The sequence below is a fragment of the Oryx dammah genome, unplaced genomic scaffold, assembly GCF_014754425.2.
Source record: "Oryx dammah isolate SB20612 unplaced genomic scaffold, SCBI_Odam_1.1 HiC_scaffold_6, whole genome shotgun sequence".
NCBI lineage: Eukaryota > Metazoa > Chordata > Mammalia > Artiodactyla > Bovidae > Oryx > Oryx dammah.
The window spans coordinates 32,876,189-32,901,084 of record NW_024070190.1 but is presented as its reverse complement, the minus strand read 5'-3'; the positions used below and the strand labels follow the sequence as shown (position 1 = coordinate 32,901,084).

Here is a 24,896-nt window from a genome sequence, read left to right as displayed (position 1 = left end):
GTCAGCAGAAAGAAGGGGAGGCCAGGTGAGAGGAATGGTGTGCGCCAGGGTCCGGAGGCAGGGGTGCTGCCAGGGGCAGTGGACGACCCATCTGACTGGAGAAAGGCTCAGGTGGGGACGGAGTGACAGGTAGGCAGAGAACCCCAAGGGGCCCACGGGGACCACCCTGAACTCAGGTGGGGACGGAGTGACAGGTAGGCAGAGAGCCCCAAAGGGCCCACGGGGACCGCCCTGAAGCCCCAAGGTGTGGCTTGTGCTCCTGTGGAGGGGAATAGAAATCTGTGTGACCCTCTCCCCATGGCCAGCGGTGAAGAACCAGGTCACAGGCAGCTTCATCCTCAACCCCAAGGGCAAGGAAGCCACGAGCCGGACCTTCACCGCAATGGGCCTGGAGTGGGAGTACGTGGTGGAGGATGCCAAGGAGAGCCTCAAGACCAGTGGGCCCCTGCCCGAAGCCGTCACTGTCCTGGTGAGCCCTCGCCCTGCGCCATGGCCCCTGCCCACTCCCCTTGCTGCCCCAGCCCAGTCCCCTAACCCACTGTCTCTACTGCCGAGCCCACACTCCTGTTCCTGTTCAGGTGTCTTTGGGAGCCTGGGCAAGGCAAGGTGCCCTCCGTACTTCCAGGCTGGTGGGATGGGAAGTGAGAAGGGAAAAAGAAACTGTTGTCTCACTGTCCGATCAGAGGCACCCGCATCAAGGAGCCTGTCCTCCATAATGCAGGCTCAGAGATAGGGCCCAGGAGGAGCTGGAGGACCTGGGTTGGTTCCCCCTGTTATTCTGCCGTCTTCTGGTGTCCACTTGCATTGTGACTTTGCCAGCAAGTGCGTCCAGTGGCCTGTGGCTCATAGGTGCTGTCTGACACTGCCAGCTACTGTCCCAGCTGGGACCCACCTCTGCCCACACCTCCTCTTCCTAGACCATAAGCCAGAGCTTGTGGATCAGGGATTGTTAACTTAGGAGAGCAGGTCAGGAGAGCCTCTGTCATCACTGACTGGAGACCCTGGCCATGCTTTGTTTCTGGTGAGACTCTCGCTAGTCAGGGTCTGAAGCCAATTGGTGTCAGTATATCAATTCAATCCAACATGTGCTTCCTGTTCACCCTATATTTACTGCCCACTCATACACCTATGGCCAGTTGATTTCCAGCAAGAATACCAAGAACATTCAATGGGGAAAGAAGAATCTCTGCAACTAATGATGCTGGCAGAATGGGATATCCACAGGCAGAAGCATGAAGTTGAACCCCGGCCTTACACCATATACCAAAATCAGCTCAAGATAGATCAAAGCCCCAAGAACGAGAGCTAAGGCCATAGAACTCTTGGAGAAGATAGAGGGATAGGTCATGACTAGATTCATGATTGGATTCCTAGATACGATACCAAAAGCATGAGCAATGAAAGAAAAAAAAAGAGAGAGAGAGATAAACTGTTCTTCACCGAAATTGAAAGCTTTTGTACATGGAAAGACATTTTCAGGAACATGAGAAGATAACCTGAACAGAATGGGGGAAAGTATTTGCAGTCATATATCTGATAAGAGTCTCTGTCATAGACCATCTTCTGGAGACAGGCAGTGTGAGTGCTCTCGTGAGCAGGACAGACCAGCAGTCATGGTTTCTGCCCTTGCTGGAACTTAGGTGTGTGGGAGGGAGAATCACCAATGGGCACACAGGCTGTTCAGGCCAGGCACACAGTAGGTGCTTGGCCTGAGTTTCCCTGCGGCTACGGGTCTGAAAGTCCTCCCCAGGCCATACTCGGTGCTGCCCCCTCCTGGCTTCCACTGGTTCTGCTTCTGACCCCACATCCTCCCTGGTGACGCCTCCTCTCTGATCTCCCTATGCTGGCCTTGCTTCCGCCCAACCAGTCCTGTGCCACCTCCTCCGTCTCCCCTCAGGTGCTCCCCCCAGCTGAAAGCGGCCCCCGCAGCAGTCTGGCCTACAAGTACATCATCCACGAGGACCTGCTGCCCCTCATCGGGAGCAACAACGTGCTCCTGGAGGAGACAGACACCTACGAGTGGGCACTCAAGAGCTGGGCACCCTGCACCAAGGCCTGCGGAGGAGGTACCAGCCTGCCTGACTGCAGCCCCCTTGTGGGGCAGCCCAGGGCCTCTCGGGAGAGGAGCGGGAGGGGTCAGGGGCCTGAAATTGTCTCCACTTACTGTGTCCCCAGCTCATGCCTCAGTTTCTCCATAAAGGTCTCTGGGGTGTGACAGCCTGCCTGGGCAGGGCCTTGGGGCTGGGCTGGGGGTGCTAGAGACAAACCTGGGGCAGGGTCTCTGCCCTGCAAGGGCTCTGCCTCTGTGCGGAGAGCCTGTGATACAGAGCCATGTTCCCACCTGCACTGTGGCAGGGACACCTGAGATGGGCTGGTCAGGGGGCTTCCTTAGAAAGTGACTTGGGGAGGAAATGTTGCAAAGGCCCAGAGGGAGGTGGGACTCAGAGCTCACAGTCCCTGAGGCTCTGGGCCAGGATAGTGGGGGGCCTGGCAGAACCGAGCCCCCACAGCTGGCTGCCCTCCTTCCAGGGATCCAGTTCACCAAATACGGCTGCCGGCGCCGACGAGATCACCACATGGTCCAGCGGCACCTGTGTGACCACAGGAAGAGGCCCAAACCGATCCGCCGGCGCTGCAACCAGCACCCATGCGCCCAGCCAGGGTGAGTGCTTCCGGGGGAGGGACGAGGAGGCTGAACACAAACGTCCTGCAGCCCTGACCTCAGGATGAGGGGTGCTCCTCCAGTGCTGGAGCGTGGGGGTGCACAGACCCTGCAGCCGGGCCTTTGAGCAGAGAGCACTCACACACCAGACTCTGCCCGTGGCCAGCACTGCCCTCCTTGCCTATCCATCCTCTCTGAGGTTTCTAGATTAGCTTTCACTCCCAGAAAGAGGAAGACGCCGCCTTTGTTCTGTCCCTCCCAGCATCCTTTTACAGGTGGGGAGGCTGAGGTCCGATCTGTGGACCCAGCTTTCTCTCCATGATCCAGGGGGTCCATGAAGGTGAAGGGTCCATGACTAGGCCCAGTTCCTCTGGCCAGTCATCTGGGGCCCAGGGATGTGGCCTGGCCTGCCAGCTCCCAGCCCTGGTCTAGCCCCTGATTGGGATTCCCTGGCTCTTTTGAGCACAGGGTCATGTTCTTGGGGGTATTTGGAGAAAAGAGAGGCTTTTTTTCTCTTCTCTTGGGGCTTAGGGGAGAAAAGAGCCATGATTGGTGTAGGATCAAGATCTGGCCTCTGAGCCTGTTTCCCAGCACCCCCTCAGCCCCTAGCAGGCTTTCCCTAGGGCCTTCAGGCAGGGCTGAGGGTAGTGGGCCAGCAGGAAATCACAGAGAACCAAGTCTGCCCTGCTGCCTCCCTGGAGTTCTCTCAGGGTTAGGGAGGGGATTCCAATTCATCCTTGCTGACCCATGGCAGCTCTGCCCCTGTAGGGTAGAGGGGCCTGGAGCCAGGGTGGGAGCTGGTGGCCGGTGCTCGAGCCTGCCATGGCCTCCCTGTGTCCAGCCCCAGGCCATGGTCCCCAGCCCCTAGCCTTCCATGCTTTTCTTTGACGCATCACTTTTTATTCTGGCCACTTTCCCCACAGACCCTGGTGGTCACAGAGTATGTGGGGCTAATGCCTTCATGACCCTCAGCGGGTCGCCCGCCAGAAACATGGCTTGTCTCTTCATGTGTTAAATGGCAAGTGAAGTTTGAGGGCTTTTTGTGTTGTTTTCTGCCTCAGGAAACAGAGGAGTGGCATTTGGGGGCTGTCCTCCCTCCATCCTGCCACAGGGATCTTGCATTTTCTCTTTCAAGACAAGAGCGGTTTTGCTTTGGTCTAACTCTTCCAGTGGGCATCTGCTTAAGATGCCACTGGGAAGTTGCTCTGTGGCTAAAGCTAAAAGATGCTTGGAGACCACCAGCTGGGCTGATCAGCCAAAGCTCTGCAGGTACCGGCAGTGATAGTGGCAGTGCCTGCCTTTATGACACACCTGCCGTGTGCCCCGCACTCTGCCACATGCTTTACGTACACAGGTCCTTTGACTGTCCCGAGAGCCCCCTGGGGGCTGGGGTACTTCTGCTGCTGTTGTGGCGCACAGACTCTCTAGCTGCAATGTGGGCTCCAGAACTCATGAGCTCTGTGGTCTGCAGCACACGGGCTTAGTTGCCCTGCAGCATGTGGGATCTTAGTCCCCCAACTAAAGATTGAACCCGTGTCCCCTGCATTGGAAGGCAAAGTCTTAACCACTGGGCCACCAGGAAAATCCAGAGTGTTGAAAGAATCCTGATATAAAGCTGGGCTGACTGTGGCTTAGAGCAGTCAAGAGCTTGCAGGGTGCAAGGACACGCAGGGTGGCAGGATTTAACTAGGCATTATACCCGTTTTTTCGGAGAAGGCAATGGCAACCCACTCCAGTACTCTTGCCTGGAAAATCCCATGGACTGCAGCCCACCAGGCTCCAGGTTGCGAAGAGTTGGACACGACTGGGCAACTTCACTTTCACTTTTCACTTTCATGCATTGGAGAAGGAAATGGCAACCCAATCCAGTGTTCTTGCCTGGAGAATCCCAGGGATGGGGGAGCCTTGTGGGCTGCTGTCTGTGGGGTTGCACAGAGTCGGACATGACTGAAGTGACTTAGCAGCAGCAGCAGCATACCCGTTTTTCAGACGAGGAAACTGAGGAGGGAATAAGTGACCTCCCTAAGGCCGCATACCTGGTGGCTGCAGAGTCAGGTGGATGGCTTGGCCCCCAAGCATTCTGAAGCCCAGACCTTCTCTCTGGCTTCTGCCTCCTGTGGTTCAGAGGGTGGGAGCAGCTCTGGGAGAAAGTATGCCACAGTCCTGCCTTCCCTCTACCTTTCTCCCTGTCTGTCTCCAGGTGGGTGACGGAGGAGTGGGGCACCTGCAGCCGGAGCTGTGGGAAGCTCGGGGTGCAGACTCGGGGGGTGCAGTGCCTGCTGCCCCTCACCAACGGTACTCACAAGGCCATGCCAGCCAAGGCCTGCCCCGGGGAGCGGCCTGAGGCCCGTCGGCCCTGCCTCCGCGTGCCCTGTCCACTCCAGTGGCGGACAGGAGCCTGGTCCCAGGTGAGCTGTTCTCAGAGGGTGCAAGGGGCTGGGCTAATAGGCTCTTACCCTGGAAAGTCCAGAAAGAGGTGGGTCTGGGAGGGGGAGCTGCCGAGAGTTCTGGTTGTCCATGCAGGCAGAGTTTCTGGTTGAATTTCTCTCCCCACATCTGATTTGATTTTTCTCAAAACTAAGTCCAACAGCTCCCATGTATGCTGGAACATGGGTTTGTTCTTGGCCTTTATATTATTCAGTATCTGCTTTGACCTTCACTGAGAACTAGGAGGCCTGGGCTAATATCCCTGTGTTTTAGATACGCGAATTAAAGCACATTCTTTTTAGTATTTATTTGTATTTGGCTGTGCTGGGTCTCACCAGGATCCTCCGTCTTCACTGTGGCATGTGGGATCTAGTTCCCTGACCAGGGATGGAAACTGGGCCCCCTGCATTGGGAGAACAGAATCTTAGCCACTGGACCTCTAGGGAAGTCCCTGAAGCACGTTCTTGCATTCAGGGAATATTTCCTGAGCGCCAACTACATTCCAGGCACACTGTGCTAAGAATGCCTAGAACCCATTTCCAACAGACCTGATTCTTGTCCTTGTGGTGCTTCCAGTCCAGTGAGGGAGACATGAGGCAAGTACCAGACACAAAAGCGTGTACAAGTTGCAGTTGGGTCTGAGCAGAAGTAAACATATCAGGGAGGGCCTCTTTGAGGCGGTGACATCAGAGCTGTGACCTGAGGCATGAGTCATAGGAAGACCCCCGAGGCAGGAACGACCTTGTTACATTCCAGAAACAGAAAGGGACTAGAGCTGAATGGGAGGGGCAGGGGTTTGTAGGGTGGCTTTGGAGAGGTGGGCAGGGGTCAGATGCTGCAGGGCTTTATAAGGAGTTAGTTATTCTAAAAAAATTTTTTTAATATACCCAGAGGCTATTTTCGGAGAAGGCAATGGCACCCCACTCCAGTACCCTTGCCTGGAAAATCCCATGGATGGAGGAGCCTGGTAGGCTGCAGTCCATGCTAAGGGTCAGACACGACTGAGCGACTTCCCTTTTGCTTTTCACTTTCATGCATTGGAGAAGGAAATGGCAACCCACTCCAGTGTTCTTGCCTGGTGAATCCCAGGGACGGGGAGCCTGGTGGGCTGCCGTCTATGGGGTCGCACAGAGTCGGACACGACTGAAGTGACTTAGCAGTTATTCTAAGAGCAGTGGGAACCTTGAAAGGTTTTAACATGTATCACAAGCTCTGTAGCAAGTTCATTGTTGGGAGGTCAGCGGAAGAAAAGGGAGACAATAAGAAGGCTGTGGAATGGTCCAGGGACCACAGGGTCTTGTGTTTTCTTGAAAATTCACTGGGTTTGAGCTTTGAAGACATGACGTAGAGTGAAATAAGCCAGACACAAAATGACGAATACTGTATGATTACTTAATGTGAGGTACCCGTAACGGTGAAATCCATAGAGACAGAAAATAGAAGGGTGATTGCCAGGGGGCTGGGGGAGGGGGGCTGGGGGAGACAGGCTGGGAAGTTAATGTTTGTTGGGCGCAGCGTTTCAGCTTGGGAAGAAGAATCAGTTCTGGAGCTGGGTGGTGAGAGTTTCACCATAGTGTAAATACACTCAATGCCACTGAACCATGCACTTAAAAATGGTCACAGTGTAAATTGTAAGGTCTGTATATTTGACTATAATTTTTGAAACCTCAACTGATCACAGAGATAAGCACAATAATGCTTATTATAATGGAAAAATACCAGGAAATATTATATATATATATATATCCATCCATAGGAAATTATACCAAAAAACCCCCCATGGTCTGTTCACGTAATAAAATACTATACAGCAAGAAAAATAAATAAACTTGAACTGTACTTATCAACATAGATAAACCTCAGAAAAATAGGTGAGAAAAAGCACTGACGTATGAAGGACAAAAAGGCTTCCAGTGGGGCTGCCATTTATGTACAGTTGAAAAAGACACAGCACAATATTTGAAAATATGCCAGAATGCTGATTTATTAACTTTGCTAGTGGGCTGTTTGAACAGGCGCTCATGACCAGCTTCCTCATACCTTTCTGTAGGCTTGAAGTAGGGCACAATACAGAGTGTTTGGTTTTTATTGTTATTAATTTTGGGGCTTGCGCTGGGTTTTCGCTGCTCCCAGGCTTTCTCTAGCTGTGAGCGGGGGCTACTCTGGTTGCGGCTCACGGGCTTCTCATTGCAATGGCTTCTCTTGTTGCAGAGCGCAGGTTCTAGGGCATGAGGGCTCAGTAGCTGCAGCTCTCAGGCTCTAGAGCTCAGTGTCAGTAGTTGTGGCCCACAGGCTTAGCTGCTCCGAGGCATGTGGGATCTTCCCGGACCAAGGATCAAACCCGTGTCCCTTGCATTGGCAGGTGGATTCTTATCCACTGCACCACCAGAGAAGTCCAAAACAGAGTGTCTTAGATAACTAAAAATCCCCACACAACCCATGCAGATTTTATATTCTTCTCCATAACATATAGCTTTGTTTGAATGTAAAACAGACAGATTGCTGGGCCATAAGGGACCCCTTACAGAAAACAGAGGTGACAGCTGGTAGAAGATCATTGCCCCTGTAAGACTGGCGGAAACATTCCAGAGCTATTGTGTTGTAACTCTTCATCCTGGGAAGATGAGCTGTCTTTGTCCCATGGTTCTGTGTGGTGTGTGACCTCTGTGTCTCCCTGGGCTGTCACCTGCCCCCGTATGCAAAGTGGACCTTTGCAAGTCCTTCCCATCCCACTAGGAGAGGCTGTGGTCAGTGCTCGCAAAACCCAGTGACCTCAGGGGGCATGGGTTTGATCCCTGGTTGGGGGAGTTCTGCATGCCGTGTGGAGTGGCCAAAAGAAAGCCCAAAACAAACAAGCCCAGTGGCCTGGTCACATGAGGCCCCCTCCCTTGCTTTTCCTGAAGTGACCCTACCCATCTATTAGAGCATGGGGGCGCGGTCCTGGAGATGGTGTGTGTGGTAGTCTTCACCAATGGCCTTTTGCTCCTGTTACCCATGCCAGGACACTTTTGAGCATGTCTCTGCATGCTGAGTTTTGGAAAGCAAAGTCAATGAATGTCAGAGATAGAGGGGTCCATGGGGACCCTGACATCTAGCTCTCTTGGCTTAGCTGGTGTTACAGTCTGGGTTCCTGCATCCCCTTGACAAGGTATCATCAAGTGCATAGACCTGCCCCAGGTCCCTTGGACTGGTGGATGGCAACAGGGAGTGTGCCAGGGTGATACACAAATTATTTGAGGACCCAGGCACAAACTAGACACAGTGGACATAAGCAGTAGTGCCAGAAGGGGGTCCCATAGGCCCCCTCCAGGAGGTGGGGAGGTTCGGGGATTCTGAGATCAGGACAGTGGCTCTTTCCCACCTAGTTGAGGAATATTTGGGCTTCCCTGGTGGCTCAGATGGTAAAGAGTCTACCTGCAATGTGGGAGACCCGGGTTCAATCCCTGGGTCAGGAAGATCCCTTGGAGGAGGGCATGGCAACCCACTCCAGTATTCCTGCCTGGAGAGTTCCATGGACAGAGGAGCCTGGCGGACTACAGTCCACAGGGTCACAAAGAATCGGACACGACTCAGTGGCTAAGCAGCAGCAGCGGAGTATTTGAAGTTGCTGCACTGACCTGGAGGGGCTGTTGAGTGCAGTCCTTGTGCATCCTGGTCAAGGATCAAGTCAAGCAGAGGCTTGACACCCTCCTCTGTACCCTTTCTGTCCTGCACGTTGGCTGGAGCTCACCGCCTCCTTCCTCTGTCTCTTTGCCCACCCCGGCCTGGCCCGCCCTCACCTTGCCCCACCTCCACCCCACCGTGGCCTGCCACCCCCCCAACAGTGCTCTGTCACCTGCGGAGAGGGCATCCAGCAGCGGCAGGTGGTGTGCCGGACCAACGCCAACAGTCTGGGGCAGTGTGAGGGGGCCAAGCCGGATACGATCCAGGCCTGCAGCCTGCCTGCCTGTGGAGATGAGCCAGGTAGGATGGGGGTTGGCCAGCTTCTCTGGCCTAGACCTGAGACCCAGCCTGACTGGCTTCCCAACCCACTGGTACCCCCCAGTACTAGAGCTTCTTCCCCCCCCTTCCCAGGAAATCTCCAGAACTCCACAGTGAAGGCTGACGTCCGGGAACTTGTGACCCCAGAGGGGCAGTGGGTGCCACAGTCTGGGCCTCTGGATCCCATCAACAAGATATCATCCAGTAAGTATATCTCTGGACCCTAGCCCTTTCCCAGCCTCCCAGTGTCTGGCATCTCGAGCATGGGCCGTGCAGTGGAGCAGACCCAGCTTCCACTCTGTTCGTGTGACCTTAGCCTCCTGAGGTGACTGTCACCACCTCACAGCCTTGGATTCCTCAGCTGTGAGCGGGGGGTGATGCTTGTAATGGTCCATGGTTCCTTATCTGCTGTTCCAATTTAATTGAAAGCTGCAAATGTCTCCCTGAATCTGGTGCAGACTCATTGGGCAGCAAAATTGGAACTGAACTAACAAGAGATTAGTTATTCTTTTGTTACAGAAACATTGCCATATTTGGTTATAAGGTGACCTCTCAGGCCCACCAGGGATGTTATGTAATATGAATATGGTGAAGATTACTTTTCTAACTTCCAAAGTTCTGAATTGTGAATCATATCTGGTTCCAAGGTTTGGGGATGGCAGTGGTAGTTCTGAGCTGTCTTTGTAGGGCTTTTGAGAGAATTAAATGAGATAATGTGTGCACTCCTGCCTAGCTGTCAGCTAACAGCAACAAAAACAATAGCAGTCATTTCTCTCTGCTTCACGATCCTGAGCCCATCAGATCACCCTCTCATCTTTCCATCTATCTGCCCGCCCATCCATCTATCTGCCTATCCATCTATTAATAAACATTGACCAAGAACCTACCAGGCTTTAGGTTCTGTGCTTCTTCCTAGGTTTCTTCTCTATTTCCCTTTCTCACTGTCCCAAGGACCAGGGTCTGTCAAGAAGAGTAGCAGAAAGATCCCAGACCCTGACTCCTAGTGAGAGGACCAGCTGGTTGGCTGTGTGACCTTGTGCACATCTGCGAACCTCTCTGAGTGCAGCAACCTGATCTGTAAAACAAAGGGGTCTGATTAAATGTCTTCAGGTTACCTCCTGGCTCTAGTCTTGCTGCCGCTCTGCTCCTGTGCTGAGGCTCAAGCGGTGCAAGTGTCTGGTTTCCTTTCCTTTCACTCTTGGGAACGAAGGGCACCTCTTACTCTGGTCCTAGAATTCTGGCGCCATCTAGAGGCCACTTGTTTTCCATTTTCGCTAATCTTCCTCGTTCCCCTTAGCCTGCACCCTGCCTTTTCTCTCCTCGCTTTTTCTCCTTCCCCCTCCCCTCTTCTTCCTTGTCCCCTCCCTCTCTCCTTCCTTCTCCTCCTTTTCTCTTTCCCTGGCAAAAAATTAGTAGAAAGCTAAGCTCCTGACTTCACATTGTCTGGAAAGACCTACCTGAAGTTATCACAGAAATGCAAAAACGTTTTTAGATGACATTTAAGCCAAAGCAAACGAAACTAATATAGCGAGCACCCCTCTATGCCAGAAACTTTTTAAATGCTATTTTCAATAATAATATTATTATCATTTGGTAAATGTCAGCATTATCCCCGTTTTTACAGAAGAAACAGGGTTGAAGAGTTTAAGGCCTCGCAGCTTTTAAGTGGTAGAACCTTGAATGGAACCTAGATTTGCTAGATTCCACAGTTAGTGGTAAGGGGGCTTAGTGTTTCACATGCGTGCTGACTGCTGGCAGGACGTTTAGGCTGCTTGTCACACTGCGTTACCAGCTGCCTGGTCCTGGCTGGAGCGGATCAGATTCCTCAGGGTTGACTGGGAGATGGTGAGGGTGGGGGATGAAGGATTGAGTAGGTGGTGGGGCCTGGCCGATGGGCACCTCCAGCATTAGTCCTGTGCTGTGTGTGCAGCGGAGCTCTGCGTGCGGGACAGGTCCATCTTCTGCCAGACGGAAGAGCTCGATCGCTACTGCTCCATCCCCGGCTTCCACCGGCTGTGCTGCGAGTCCTGCACCAAGAAGGCCTTGAGCCTAGACCCTGGCCTGGCCTCCTCGCCACCCTTCTCCACTCCTGGGAGCCCCTTCTCAGCACCCGTGGCCCCTCCAGACGCTGTGGAGCCCTCTGTGGGGCCAACGGGGTCAGACCACCGTCAGCGAGACCAACCCACACTGCTCCCAGGACCTCTGGGCACAAGCGCCCCTGTGACCCAAAGCTACTTTGCTCCCCAGAAACCAACCCCTACGGCATTCCGGGGCACTTCCCTGAGTGCCCCCTGGGGCTGGACCAGGGCCCCTACCCCAGCTTCTGAAAACAAAGGGCTGCTCAGGGAAGACCTGAAGCACCCAGGCACCAGCCTTCCCTCCACAGCCCCAGTGACATGAGCCTCGCCTTGCCCTTCCCGCCAGTCAAGTTTACAATCTCTGTGCTGCCCCGAGACCCCCGGCTCAGAGGACACACAGCGGGGTGGGGGCCTGCACGGACTGCCTTTTAAATTATTTGCCTTCTTGTCGTTCTAGTTTGGGGCTGTGACACTTTTCACCCTGTGAAATGGGTGTATGAGGAAGAAAAAGATCAGGGAAAGTCCTAACCGGAGATACCTCAGCAAGCAGCCCAGGTGACCGCACCGAACCTCTCAGGGGCTCCTGTCTGTCTCTCCTGCAGGGACTGAGGGCCTGCTACCACCCCTTGCTCACCCCCGGCCACCGGGCCCCACACTGGATCTGTTTGCCAGGACTTATGAGGACCCCGGTGGAGGCCCTGTCTACTGGACCCCTCTGCCCAGAGAGGCAAAAGTGGAGGGAACACTCGCAGGTGGTCTGAGAGAAAGCGGGCTGGGGGAATTCAGCTACAGGCCTAGCGTGCAAGTTCACCTCGGACTCAGCTCTTTGTAGCAAGAGCTCCACACAGCTCCTCCGGCCAAGGCCAAGGAGCAGAGTCCAGCTTGAGTGTGCTGGTGGGAGGACAGTGTCAGGGGCCACCTCTGGGCCTGCAGGAGGCATGTCCTGTGACTTCCGGTGCCTCCAGGTTACAGGTGGGCTCCTAACCTCACCCCAGCCCCCACCCCCGAGAAGTGAGCTCTGGACAGCCTGGAGTATGTGTCCTCACCATCCAGGGGATTCCCAACTGGTGCTAGACCGCTGGCTGGACCAGGAATGGCAACTGGGGTCATCGCTTTGGTGCATGAAGGGAGCGCGGCCTGGAAGGTGACTTGGTGAGGCACGTGGAGACATGAGTTCTCAGGCTGAGCCCCATCCGCTGTTGCCCTCTATCAAAGACCACTCCTGCTAGAGTCAGGGGTCTTCTCTCACCTGGCTTAAGCTGGGCCAGAGGTGTATTTGTGGTGCTGGGTAGGGGTAGGAGGGTGACCAGACTCCAAGGCTGAGGACCAGAGTCCACCCATAGCCAGACTCTGGGGTTGACAAGGGCCAGGTGCCCCAGGGCAGGACGTGAGCCTCTGCCTCGTGGAGACACTGGCCCACTGTGCTGTAGGGCCTCAGCTGCACCCGCCCCCCACGTTACCTCCAATGGCAGGTAACTTCCCTGGACCCTCTGGCTCTCTGGAAGCCACCCAGTTCCCAGGACCTCTCCCAGGGGTCCTCACTCTGAGGCATGCAGAGGGTCTCCCAGACCCCTTAGCAGGCCGTAAGGTGCTGGCCAGTTCTTCTGTTCCCAGGGCAAAGGGGCCATTCTGAGCCAGGCTAGAGGAATAGGGACAGTGGGCCCCGGCCTGAAACTCCCTGGAGAATGGAGGCCCTAGAGGGGCTCCCCAGGTGCCCTCTCCACCTGCTGCCTACCCCCTCCCAGGGCAGCTGGGACACACACTGAACCATTCCTGTGCGACCCAGCCCACCTGTATCAAGTGCCTTTGAGATCGAGATCTTTAAATTTTTATGTATTTATTAACATTGTCCTTGGTGTTTGTTTTGGACCGGAGAAAGTTGTGGTGTGTTTTTCTTTTTCTCTCCATTTTAGCAAAAAAAGGACAGCAAAGCCAGAGCTCTACTGTCCTGGGCTGCTAAGATGATTGGGGTTGCGAGTGGACAGGGAGGGGTCAGAGCCACAGGAAAGACTTGGCCCCCAGCCTCCTCACCTTGGTCGCACTTATTCTGGGGTTCCTCTGGACATCACCTTGGTGGAGAGGCAAGAGCAGGGCTGGGGGCCTGGGGGTCCCACTTAGGCTGTTCCACCAAGTAGCTGTGTGGTCTTAGGCAAGTCACTGTTCAGAATTTGGTCCAAAGGGTGGAGCACCTGGGAGGACTCCGGGGGTCTGCATATGGAGGACATGCTCATGAGCAGAGCTGTTCAAACACACAGAGGGTGGCTTCTTTGCAAGGTGGTGAGCACTGTTTCCCTGGAAAAGTCCACGCAGGACGTGGAGATCAGACAGGAGGTCGAAGGAACATGATGGGTCTTATTGGGCGGGGAGGGCTGATGTGGAAGTTGCTGTATAATTTAAAATTGTGGATCCACGCCTTACTCCTTGTCCATGACAGACATCACTAATCCATTACCACACCCTTTCAATGAGTGGACCACAGGCCCCTCCCTGACAGTTGCGGGGCCCAGGGCAAGGGCACAGAGGCCCCCTCCAGGGACCTCACATGCCCACGTGTGTCTAGCTTTCAAGTCCAAGCTCCATTTATATCCCTGTGCAAGCAGCTTCCCCATGGAAACTAGCCCTTCTAAACACTCTGTCACTTGGACCTAGGGGTGCATACATGGTGACCCAGTCACACGTAGCAGGGTACCTAGGGAGATGCTACCACAGGCCCCAGAACTGCACTCAGGACTGTTGGGGTAAGGAATACTGCAGGCTGGTGTGCTCCGAGTGTAGCCTGCAGGAGGGAACTCATGGACCTCGGGGGAGGGTACCTGACCTTGGTGCAAGCCACCTACCCGTGGTGGGTAGTATGGGTAGAGTGGGGCCCTCTAAGATCTCCAACACCCCAGCTCTAACAGCAGTCCTGGCACATTTTGTGGGGCAGGGATAGCCCATGGAAACATGCCAATGCTGCCCTGCCTTGTGCCCATGGCAGATATTGCCAATCCATTACTGCACTCTTCCCCACTGAGCCCAGACTCCCCCTGGAGGCCTTCACATAGTGCTCCAGGTACTGACCTCTGGTCAGTTGCCATGGCCAGGACAAGAAACAGCGATGTTAGACTGGGTCAGTGAATTTAAACTTTTACACCATTGGGAACCTTTGTTTGGGCTCAGCATCTCAAAGCAGGACTGCAGTGGCCCAAGGGGAGGAAGAGGGACCAAGAAACCAGCCCCGAGGACCCTCTGGCCTCGAGGACCCCACAGAGTCCTGTGTGTGGATGAGACAGCTCTAGGGAGCCTGTGGGCTCTAAGGTTCTGTGGGTCCCTAAGCCCTTCTGCTCATCTGAAGAAATGTCAGTGAAAGCATTTGCCTTGCTCACCTGTGAGAACAGTGTGACCAGAAAATGCAAGCGATGGTGGATGAGGGGTCTCCTGGGCGTGGCGTTGGGCCCTGGGTTATTCCTGGAATGGGGCTTGAGGGATCCAGTCAGCGTGGAGGGTGGATGAGCTGTCGCTGTGCCACAGGAGTAGACCGGAGTCAGGGCTTGGGCTCCTCGAAGTCCCCAGCCTCCCCCTGTGGAATCCTGCCCCTTTCCCAGTCTCCCTGAAGCCCTTTCATCCCTGTGGGGACTGTTGCTCTTGGAAACCCAGGCCACGGCCCCGACCAAAAGTTACCCACACCCTGCTTAGGATATAGAAAGTTGCAGGAGGACATCAGTTCTACCCTTACAATAAGAAGAAGCCGATAAGCTGCAGTGTCATGCCTCTTTCAGCCTGTTACGGGGCTGAGTTGTCAAGGTAAGAAGGTGGGTTAAATTTCAGAGGGTGACAAGTCCCTCTGGGGAGAGAGAGGCTCCATGTGTTCATCTACCTCTGGCAGAGCATGGAAGGAAGTGGTCAACAGAGAAGCAGATAAGAAAATGCAACTGAAATTTTAACACACTTTTAAAGGTTAGGGTGACAGTGCGGAATCTTTGGGAGCTCCGTGCACAAGGGGAGCCTGCACCTACTCATCCACGCTTGCCCACGGTCCTCAGCTGGATGCACACGAGGGAGATCTGGGGCGGGACAGGTGAGCCTCGAGAGCACCCTCTGGGGCTCTGACCAAGTCTGAGAGTGCAGATTAAGAAAGCAGTTCCGACTCACAGTGCATCAGGGTGCAGGCGACCTGTACACGGGAAATTAGCCTCGCTCAAGAAGTGTAAGCATAGCTAAAGGAAGTCTCAGTGTGGTCAAGTTCTCAAAAAGACCTATAAATGTAATGCTATTCCACTCAGAATTCCAGCAGGCTGGGTGTTCTTTGGAAATTGCGAACTGATCATAAAATTTTTGTGGAAATAAAGAGGACCTAGGATATCCAAAACAATTCTGAAAAAGAACAAAGTGGGAGAATTTATACTACCTGATTTCTAGAGTGACTGTGAAGCTACATTAACTAAGATGGTTTGGCACTGGTGTAATAGGTACACACAACAATGGAACAGAATAGAAAATCCAGAAATAGACCCCCACAACCATAAGTTCTTAACAAGATGCCAAAGTAATTGAGTCAGGATCTGATAGTCTTTCCAATAAATGATGTTAGAAAAATGGAAGCTCTGCATAGAAAGAAAAACCTCGACTTTCACCTCGTATCATATGTGAAAATTGACTCGGTCAAAATGGGTGATCAGCTTAAAGGTAAGAGCTAAAACCAAAAACTTATAGGGGAAAAACATTTGTAAAACATCTTTGTGACCTTGGGTTAGACCAAGATGGCACTAAGTGCACAAACCATAAAAGAAAAGGTTGACAAATTGAACTTGATTGAAACTAAAACTTCTACTTTTCGAAAGACAGTGGTAAGAAAATGAAGAGCCAAAAAAAATAAGCAAGAAACAAAAAGCAAACAAAAAAACCTCAAAAACAACAATGGGAGAAAACCAACCAACACCACAAGCTGCGAGAAGATATTTTCACATAATATATCTGATACTGGACTTGTATCCAAAATGTATAAATCTTAAACAATGCTCCCCACCCCCACCACAAAATGGGCAAAAGATTTGGACACTTTATGGAAAATGTACAATGACAGATAGGTACAGGAAAAGATATGCAACACCACTGACTGTTGGGAAAGGGGAATTTTTTTTTTTAATCTTTTTACATTTTTTAAATTTAAATTTAATTTTTATTTTTACTTTTACTTTACAATACTGTATTGGTTTTGCCATACATTGACATGAATCTGCCACGAGTGTACATGAGTTCCCAAACATGAACCCCCCTCCCACCTCCCTCCCCATATTGTCTCTCTGGATAATCCCCATGCACCAGCCCCAAGCATCCTGTATCCTGCATCAAACATAGACTAGTGATTTGTTTCTTACATGATAGTATACATGTTTCAATGCCATTCTCCCAAATCATCCCACCCTCTCCCTCTCCCTCAGAGTCCAAAAGTCCACTCTACACATCTGTGTCTCTTTTGCAGTCTCACATACAGGGTCATCATTACCATCTTTCTAAATTCCATATATATGTGTTAGTATACTGTATTGGTGTTTTTCTTTCTGGCTTACTTCACTCTGTATAATCAGCTCCAGTTTCATCCATCTCATTAGAACTGATTCAAATGTATTCTTTTTAATGGCTGAGTAATACTCCATTGTGTATATGTACCACAGCTTTCTTATCCATTCCTCTGCTGATGGACATCTAGGTTGTTTCCATGTCTTGGCTATTATAAACAGTGCTGTGATGAACATTGGGGTACACGTGTCTCTTTCAATTCTGGTTTCCTCAGTGTGTATGCCCAGCAGTGGGATTGCTGGGTCATAAGGCAGTTCTATTTGCAATTTTTTTAAGGAATCTCCACACTGTTCTCCATAGTGGCTGTACTAGTTTGCATTCCCACCAACAGTGTAAGAGGGTTCCCTTTTCAGAAAAGGGGAATTTAAATGGCAAAGAGTTTCTATTTCATAACCATTAGAACAGCTAAGCACTTCCCTGGTGGCTCAGATGGTAAAGAATCTGCCTGCAATGTGGGAGACCTGGGTTCGATCCTTGGGTTGGGAAGATCCCTGGAGGAGGGCATGGCTACCCACTCCAATATTCTTGCCTGGAGAATCCCCATGGACAAAGGAACCTGGCAGGCTATGGTCCATGGGGTCGCAAAGAGTCAGACACAATTGAGCAACTAAGTACATCACAGAACAGCTACAATTAACAAGATTGGCCACATCAAGTGTTGGGAGGATGTTGGGCATCTGGAACTCTCATTCTTTTAGGTAGGAATACAAAGTGGTACATCCACTTAGGAGAACGTTCAGATGCTTCTTATAAAGTTGAACATACAGTTACCTACAACTCAGTGATGACTGCCTTATGTATTCACATGAGGGAAATGAAAACATTTGTCCACAAAACAATGTGTATGCAAATGTCCCTTAGCAACTTTATTCAAAATAGACCTCGACTGGAAACAACCCAAATATTTACCAAATAGTAAACTGTGACGTATCCATACAAGGGAATACTACTCAAGAACAAAAAGGCGTGAACCGCTCGTATGGACGTGCACACATCAATGTGCACAGATCTGCAGAGCGTTCTGCTGAGAGAGGAAGGCAGGCCCCAAAGACTACACACCAGGTGAGTCCTTTCATAGGAGACTTTGGAAAAGATAAAACAGACCACTGGTTGCCAGCACTGGGAGTGGGAGGGAGGACTGTGAGTGGGCATGGGAGGACTTTGTGGAGGACTAGACACGCAGAAGTGCCTGGATTGCGGTGGTCCCATTCATTTTAAAGTGAACTCTCTTATATGCAAATTATGTATCAGTAGAAAATATTAAATCACATAATGAAGGTAATGGGAGACATCTCACCCAAGATCTCTGCAAATACACTGTACTGTTTTCCTGGAGAAAACATCTCCCCTCTCCTGTTTAATTCCCAGCATCACCATTTACCACCTGGGTGGAATTGGAAGAGTTATTTTACCTTTCTGAGCCTTAGACCCTCATCTGTAAAATGGGCATACTTTTTTCTATCAGGATTGCTCATCACTCTTTGAGGTGCTGAGTGCTGGGTCTCTGCTTACCTAGGAGGTAGGCTGCTGGAGGAGAGGAATGATTCTTTTCTTATTTGTGTCCTCTCTTCATCCCCTGCCTCCCAACAGGCCTCAATAGAGGCCTCTGGGACTCCTGGCTGCATGATGCTGCAAGAAACTGTAAGGACAGCCAGAGGCACCCAGGCCAAGTCCTAAGCTCCTAGGCAAAGGGCCTGTTCCTGCTGCTAGGACTCGCTGGGGGCAGGTGACCACCCAGGGCTGGCAGCGCCTCATCCCAGAGAAGTGGCTGCAAGAGGGCACCCGCCTAAGTTCAGAGGCCCAGGACAAGCTCAGGCTCCACACCAGCACTTGGCTTCACGTGCAGGCTGCCCAGTCACCACCCACCTTCCAGCCTCAGCTCCCTTATTTGCAAAAAGGGAATATGAAATGACTCACAGGTTGGTTTAGAGCAAAGGAGACAGTGTCTATGAAAGTGTTTAGCAAGTGAGGGATTATGGTTGCTCCTAAAATTCTGGTGATGGATAGTAACATAAAAGAGACACGCAGGGAGCCAGGAGTTGGGCTGGGGCCTGGTTCAGTTCTGCCTCACAGAGGCCCTCCCTAAAGCCATTTGGTGACTCTCGTCGCCCTTAGGGAGGAGACCAAAGTCCTTCCTCTGGCTGCCGAGGCCCTGGTGGTCTTCCTCTGGGAATGTGATGCCGGGGGCCAGTGTGAGGAACTCCGCCCATGGCAAAGGTCATGAGGAAGGAGGCTTGGCATACCCAAAGGTGTGATCAAGCCTCAGGAAACCCCCTGTTCCCGAGCATCTAACCCCAAAACCAGAGTCTGTTTTATGCTCTCACCTACACCTCTGACTTTACGGGGGGCTCTCCCCCATCACCATTTCTATCGGAGAAGGAACAGGCAGCTCCAAGTTAATAAAAATTCCTGGGCGTGACAAGAGTGTTTTAACTTACAAACTCCTCTGAAGGTTCTCTGGCCTGCCTGATCAGGTTCGTCCGGCCACATGTGATTGTTTACAGCCTCCCAACCATAAGAGGCATGAGATGCTTTAAAACTTTCTAAATACAGACTCTTTTGAGAAGTTAGAAAATTATTAGTATAGTATAGTGGGTTGATTAGAAATTATATTGGTGAAGGTTTTTTCATTTGTCGTGCCAATAATTACTGCTAATTCTCTGCCCTGGGTGTGACAAGGGTGTCTCAGGTCAAACCTCTCTGCTGACCGACTAGCTTGTGTGACAACTCTCAACCATAAACAGCACAGAGAGTTTGGAGTATTAGCATAGGGCTTTTCTCATTGTTGAGTCAATGATTGCCGCCAGGCCTCCATATCCTTAGGTACCTGGGAATATATTAATCAATGTATTCGGAATGTAAAAAAGGAAATATAGTAGTTTTTAAGGTTAGCAATACTAGACTCTCTGAGTTAATTTTCTCTTTTGTAATAGATCACTGTACTTTGTTATAAATCACTGTAAGCATCGAGATCCCGGTGGGACTGACAGCTGCTGTAATGTTTCTCCACCTCTGCTTTAGAAAACTTGGTGCATTTATGCGTTGATCTCCGTGGTGACTGAATAAGGCCTGTCCTCCCTCTAGACCATAAGCCCATGACCGTGGGACTTGCTTTTAATAAATGCAGCATTTACAGGATAAGTAAACAGGGGATGCACAGAGGTGGTGGGTTCTCTGCCTCCTTGCAGGGCCCGACAGGGCTCCCGAGCTTCTCCCCAGGAGCCAGGCCCTGGACCAAGAGGCAGCTGGAAGCCAGGGGTGGGGGTGGGGAGCCCACTGGGTCTTGCAGCTGGAGGTTATGTATCCTTGGAGGAGACTGTCACTGGCTGGATCAGTGAGAGGAAGCTTAGGCCTTCCATGCATATAGGATTATCAGCAGGAGACAGTGTACAGATGTCTGATCCACCTGTGCAAATGGGTAAACTGAGGCCCAGGGAGAGCAAATGGCTCTTCCCAAACCACGCCAGTGGTGGCAGGGCCCAGGCCAAGAGTCAAGCTTTGCCTATGGTCAAGCAGTATGTTCCTGACAGATCTCAAGTCTCTTGGGCTGGTGGTTTCCCAACCTTTGTCCCATCAAAGGTCTAAGTGCTATCTGAGGCAGAGCGTAGGCCTGGGGAGGTGATAGAGGTGTGGCCTCAGGAGTCTCCTGTGGAAAAGAGCAGAGACCAGATTACTAGACTCTAGTTCTTTTTTTTTTTTTTTTAAACAGAGACATCACTGTGATTACCTCTTTAAAAAAAATTTTTTTTAATGTGGGCCATTTTAAAAGTTTTTATTGAATTTGTTACAATATTGTTCTGTTGTTTATGTTTTGTTTTTTTTGGCTGTGAGTCATGTGGGATCTTAGCTTCCAGACCAAGGATGAAACCCACACCTCCTGCATTGGAAGCATGAGTCTTAACCACTGGACCACCGGAAAAGTCCCTGGGTTCTAGTTCTGACTCCATCACTCATTGTGTGACCTTTGGCAAGTTATTTAAGCTTTCTGAGCCTCAGTTTCTTCATCTATAAAATGGGGATAATAATACATATTTCACAGGGTTAGAGTGAGGATTAAATGACTTGTTTTTGCCTGCATTGCATACATAGTTGCGGCCCATGCAAAGCCCTTAGGACAGTATATGTACACGGTAAGGGCTGAGAATGTTAGCTGCCATTTCTAGCCTCACTCCCCCATGCCCCTGCCTCCTGAGGGGAGAGTGGTGGTGAGGGTCCCATGCAGCAGATTCAGGGGGTCTGGGGATGGCTGGGGGCACAGGAACTTCCGTCTCCAGCAGGCTATCCTGCTGCGGGCTGCTGACATCCAGGAACTTCCTGTGTGGCCAGGGTGACTCTGAGCAGAGGTAGCTTAAGAAGGGGTGGGGGTGTGCACGGGCCGGGCCACACTGTGGGGGCTGAGAAGGTGGAAGGAGGGCACAGGTGAAAGAGGCTTTCAGCCACACAGGGATGCTGGTTGGGGTCCCCTCCTGGGCAGAGGGAACTGGGGGGAGTGGTTGGTCTATTTCTGGGCAGTTAGGTGGAGGGAGGTGCCTTTCAGGGAGAGCCCTTGGTAACATCCATTGGGAGGATGCTGATTCAAGGCAAGGGTCCCCTAGCATGAAGACTGCTGAAGGCTGGGAATGATGGTTTGTAAGCGAGGGTATTATCTGGGGGCTTCTAGCAATGGGAGAAGAGAGATGAGGGGGGCGCCTAGGGCCCCCTAGGTAGAATGCCAGGGGCTAACAGCAGAGCTCTTCCCTAGGACCCACAAAACTGCAAAATCTCCAGAAACCCCCAATGCTCATTATGACTGGATTCCTCCTGGTGATTTCTGCAGGAGCCAAATTCTGCTTCTGGGTTGATATGAGAGGGCAGAGCTGGGGTCAAAGGCAGCAAGCCCCCAAGTCTCTATGTCTCCAGGAGCCCCAGAAATCTTTAGACAATGGGAACAGGGACAGTTCAAGGATTTCTCACCTAGAAGCCATGGGTAGGGGGAGAGGGTCCCAGAGTCCCAGGGACTAAACACTGGGCAGGAGACCTGAGCCAGGAGCTGGGATGATCCTTTGCTGATACTGTGCTTGGGTCTGACCCTGGCAGTAAGGTACTTTCTCTAAGTAACCTCTTTCTTTGTTTGCTTCTGCTTTATAGACATGGACACAGATGCACTGAGTCAAGAGACCTGCCCAAGCAAGGCATCCAGAGCTAGAATGTCAGCCCAGGTGGGGATTCTGCCCTGGAGCATCTGGACCCTACACCAAGGAGGTCGGTGAGTGAAGAGACGGGACCAAGTCTCCTGGGTCAGGCCGAGACAGGTGAGGGCCATTTGCTGGGTAAGCAGTGAGGAGAGGGGGCCCCTCCAGTTCCGCAGGCTCCTGAACAGAGGAGCCACCTGGCAGCCTCTGCTGGGGTGGGAAGGGGGTGTGCTGGAACTGCAGCAGGGAGAAGAGGGGTGCTTGAGGCAGCCTCACACCCAAGTTTGGGAGGGCTGGGGCTTCAGGGTACACTGGTCTCAGCTTGCTGTCCTGGGGTAGATTATTTCTCCTGTGGCCCCCTCGACCTTCCCACCCATGCTGGGCACTGCCAGGCTGACATGAGGCTTTCATCAGGTTGCAGGTTAATAAATCTCACTCTTCCCTGAGGCCTGAATTGTAGGATTGCGCTTTATCTCAGTGTGGTGCTGCAGGAAAGAAAAAACTCTTTGGAATTCAAATGTATGAAAATCTCATGCTGTTCTAAATGTAGCTAGGAGAGCTCACTAAGGAAATCTTGAGAGGCTTTGATAAAGTGATCACCACTGACCAAAAGAAGAGAACAAGGTCCTGAAAACAAATGACTGCAACCACTTTTGCCTTCTAAGGGAGCCGCAGAATTTGTATCACAGAGTAAGTAGCTCTGTGCTGCTGGGGGCACTGGGGAAAGTGAGGCTGGAGAAGGGGCCCTTTGTAACCATGGGGACCACCCTTAATGGGGAGAAGAAAACGGTTGTAGAGAAGGGGTGGGGGAACCACAGACCAAGATGGCAGTGGGGACAGGGAGGAATAGCTGGATGGCGACTTTGGGGGATACAGTTTGCTTAATGGGTCTAATAGTTTATTTTTTGGCATTGTCCCCTCAATCCTTGGGGAATGTCCACCCCTCAACATTAAGGACTTTGCAGGAGTCAGGATTTGTGTTTATTTAGGTAAAAACTGAGAAAAATGAAACGATGCACAGTTGAAGATAAAATAGTGAGCATAGCCCTGGAAAGCAGGAGTGGTGCAGGGCAGAGACTGAGGTGCTGAGCAGGCCGCCCCCCACCCCCTACACACTCCAGGAAGTCACAGAAATTCTGAGGAGTACCCCAAACTGCGCAGAGATTCTAGGCGGTGAGGAGCTCAAGGAGCGGGAACCACACACTGATATCTGAGCTGCAGTAGAGAAGTCACCTCTGCTTTAGCAGCTTTGTTGACGAGGCAAATATTTTTGCTGGGATAGTTGGAGTAGGGCCTCCCTGCAAGCAGACCCCACTCCTGTTCCATGGAGCCAGGGCAAGCATTTGTGTACTTGGAGGGAGCCTGAAAATTGTCTGGACCCTCAACTTTGCAGATGGGGTGATGGGCCCAGGGAGGAAGTATGTACATTCTCAGGAGTCATCCAGTGGCAGAGCTGGGTGGCTCCTAACCCAGAGTGAGGAATAGGCTGAAGTGGCAGGGACAGGAAAGATAGACTAGGGGTGGGAAGGCGGCTGGGCCTTTCATGCCTGGCTGGTGGTGGTGGTAGGGGAGAGCTGCCCAGTCGCTGCCAGGGCTTCCTGCATGCTCTGCCTGGAGGTGCCTGAGTGAGCTGGCCACAGATAAAGAGACAAGCTCCGGGTGTTGCCTGGACGGAGAATGGCAGAGAGAAGGCACCCACAGTCCCCAGCCCCAGCTCTACTACCCTAACTCTTAGCAGAGGATGACATTCTTTCATGGGGAGGTGGGTCGCACCCTGCAGAGCCCCCTCCTCCATCACCAGTCCTCTGACCCCCACCTCGGGAAAGCCCAATTGCTGAGCTCCTGAGTGAGTCCTCTTGGTCTGCCCAGAGCCCCTGCCCCGCCAGCCTAATCTAGACCTTTGGTTCTGGTGGGCAGCACCCACCTGGAGGTGTCTAGCTCCCACGGGTGAGTGAAGGAAAGAGTGTGGTCCTCCTGAGCCAGCACTTCAGGCGTCAGGCTCTGCCAAGGCCATGGTGGCTGAGGCGCCAGAGCAACCGGCACCCCCAGCACTTTATGAGAGGCAAACACAAGAGCCCGACCCTCAGTGAGTTGCGGGGAAGGGTGCAGAGGAGGCGGGGGCCCTCAGAGGGATGGTGTGGGCGTGGATGAGATGCTTAGACAACCTGACCAAGTCCTTGGGAGCTGTGAGGATGGGATGACCCCTTTCTCTACCCCTTCTTCCCAAGTGGAAGCTCACAAGGGCATGAAAAGAGGACTCTGGTCTCCCTGAAGCCAGGGAATCTTAAGATCATGAAATCTTAGGGTGTTTGAATCATAGAATCCCAGAAATACTGGGATTCTGGAAATAACTGGAGTGTAAGATTTTAAAACACGTTTTAATCCACGATGCTCTTTTATTTACCATTATGACTTAGAGAATGAAAAAAGACATTAAAAATACACTAGTAGTTTTCTTTAGTGTTTTGACTCTATCTTTACTTTTCCCAGTTTTCTCTGTTTTCCAAATATTTGCAATGAGCATGGGTTATTTTGAAAATGAAAAATAGCAACATGTAAAGATAGCACTCTGCCTCTTATCACCAGAGGCAGTACACTCTTGTAACTTGGGTGGAGGCTAATGATGTCCTCTTGTTAGGGGCAGTCCTTTTTCCCCCTGATATGCAAAAATATTGAAGCAAAAGATTTTTAAATCAGTTGCCAAAACATAAAAGTCTGGCACTTGTAGAATCTTAGGAAAAAGAAACCAACCTTCCCAGAGAGGTGAAGCAGCCTAGAACTTTTAGCTCAGGAGAGCCTAGTACTTTTGAGAACAGGAGCTCTCAGAGGACTTCAAAATCACCTGGCCCAGCTCCTCCATTTATATCTGAGGACTCTCGTGAGAGGGCAGAGTCTTGTGTGAGGTTACCTCCATCTGTGGCTCCCATCTCTGCCAAGGGCGGCAGAGCATCTCCTGGGCGGCAGGCAGGCAGGGGCCCTGTGGTGTCGCTGACCACTCCTGACCCTTGCCCCAGTGCT

The 24,896-nt window shown here is 51.9% G+C and overlaps 1 protein-coding gene across 3 annotated transcripts in view; it reads left to right on the top strand.

The window, feature by feature from the left end:
* ADAMTS14 (ADAM metallopeptidase with thrombospondin type 1 motif 14) overlaps positions 1-12,992 on the top strand; it is a 96,407-nt gene extending 83,415 nt beyond the window's left edge. For 2 of the 3 annotated variants that reach the window (XM_040242547.1, XM_040242546.1), the window contains exons 16-22: positions 306-469; positions 1,898-2,066; positions 2,530-2,662; positions 4,863-5,070; positions 8,914-9,052; positions 9,164-9,274; positions 11,001-12,992. In XM_040242547.1, coding sequence (XP_040098481.1) covers positions 306-469; positions 1,898-2,066; positions 2,530-2,662; positions 4,863-5,070; positions 8,914-9,052; positions 9,164-9,274; positions 11,001-11,470 — 1,394 coding nt within the window. In that variant the 3' untranslated portion in view covers positions 11,471-12,992. The remainder of the gene's footprint in view (positions 1-305; positions 470-1,897; positions 2,067-2,529; positions 2,663-4,862; positions 5,071-8,913; positions 9,053-9,163; positions 9,275-11,000) is intronic. The other variant, XM_040242548.1, reaches the window with a different exon arrangement.
* The last annotated feature ends 11,904 nt before the right edge of the window (positions 12,993-24,896 follow it).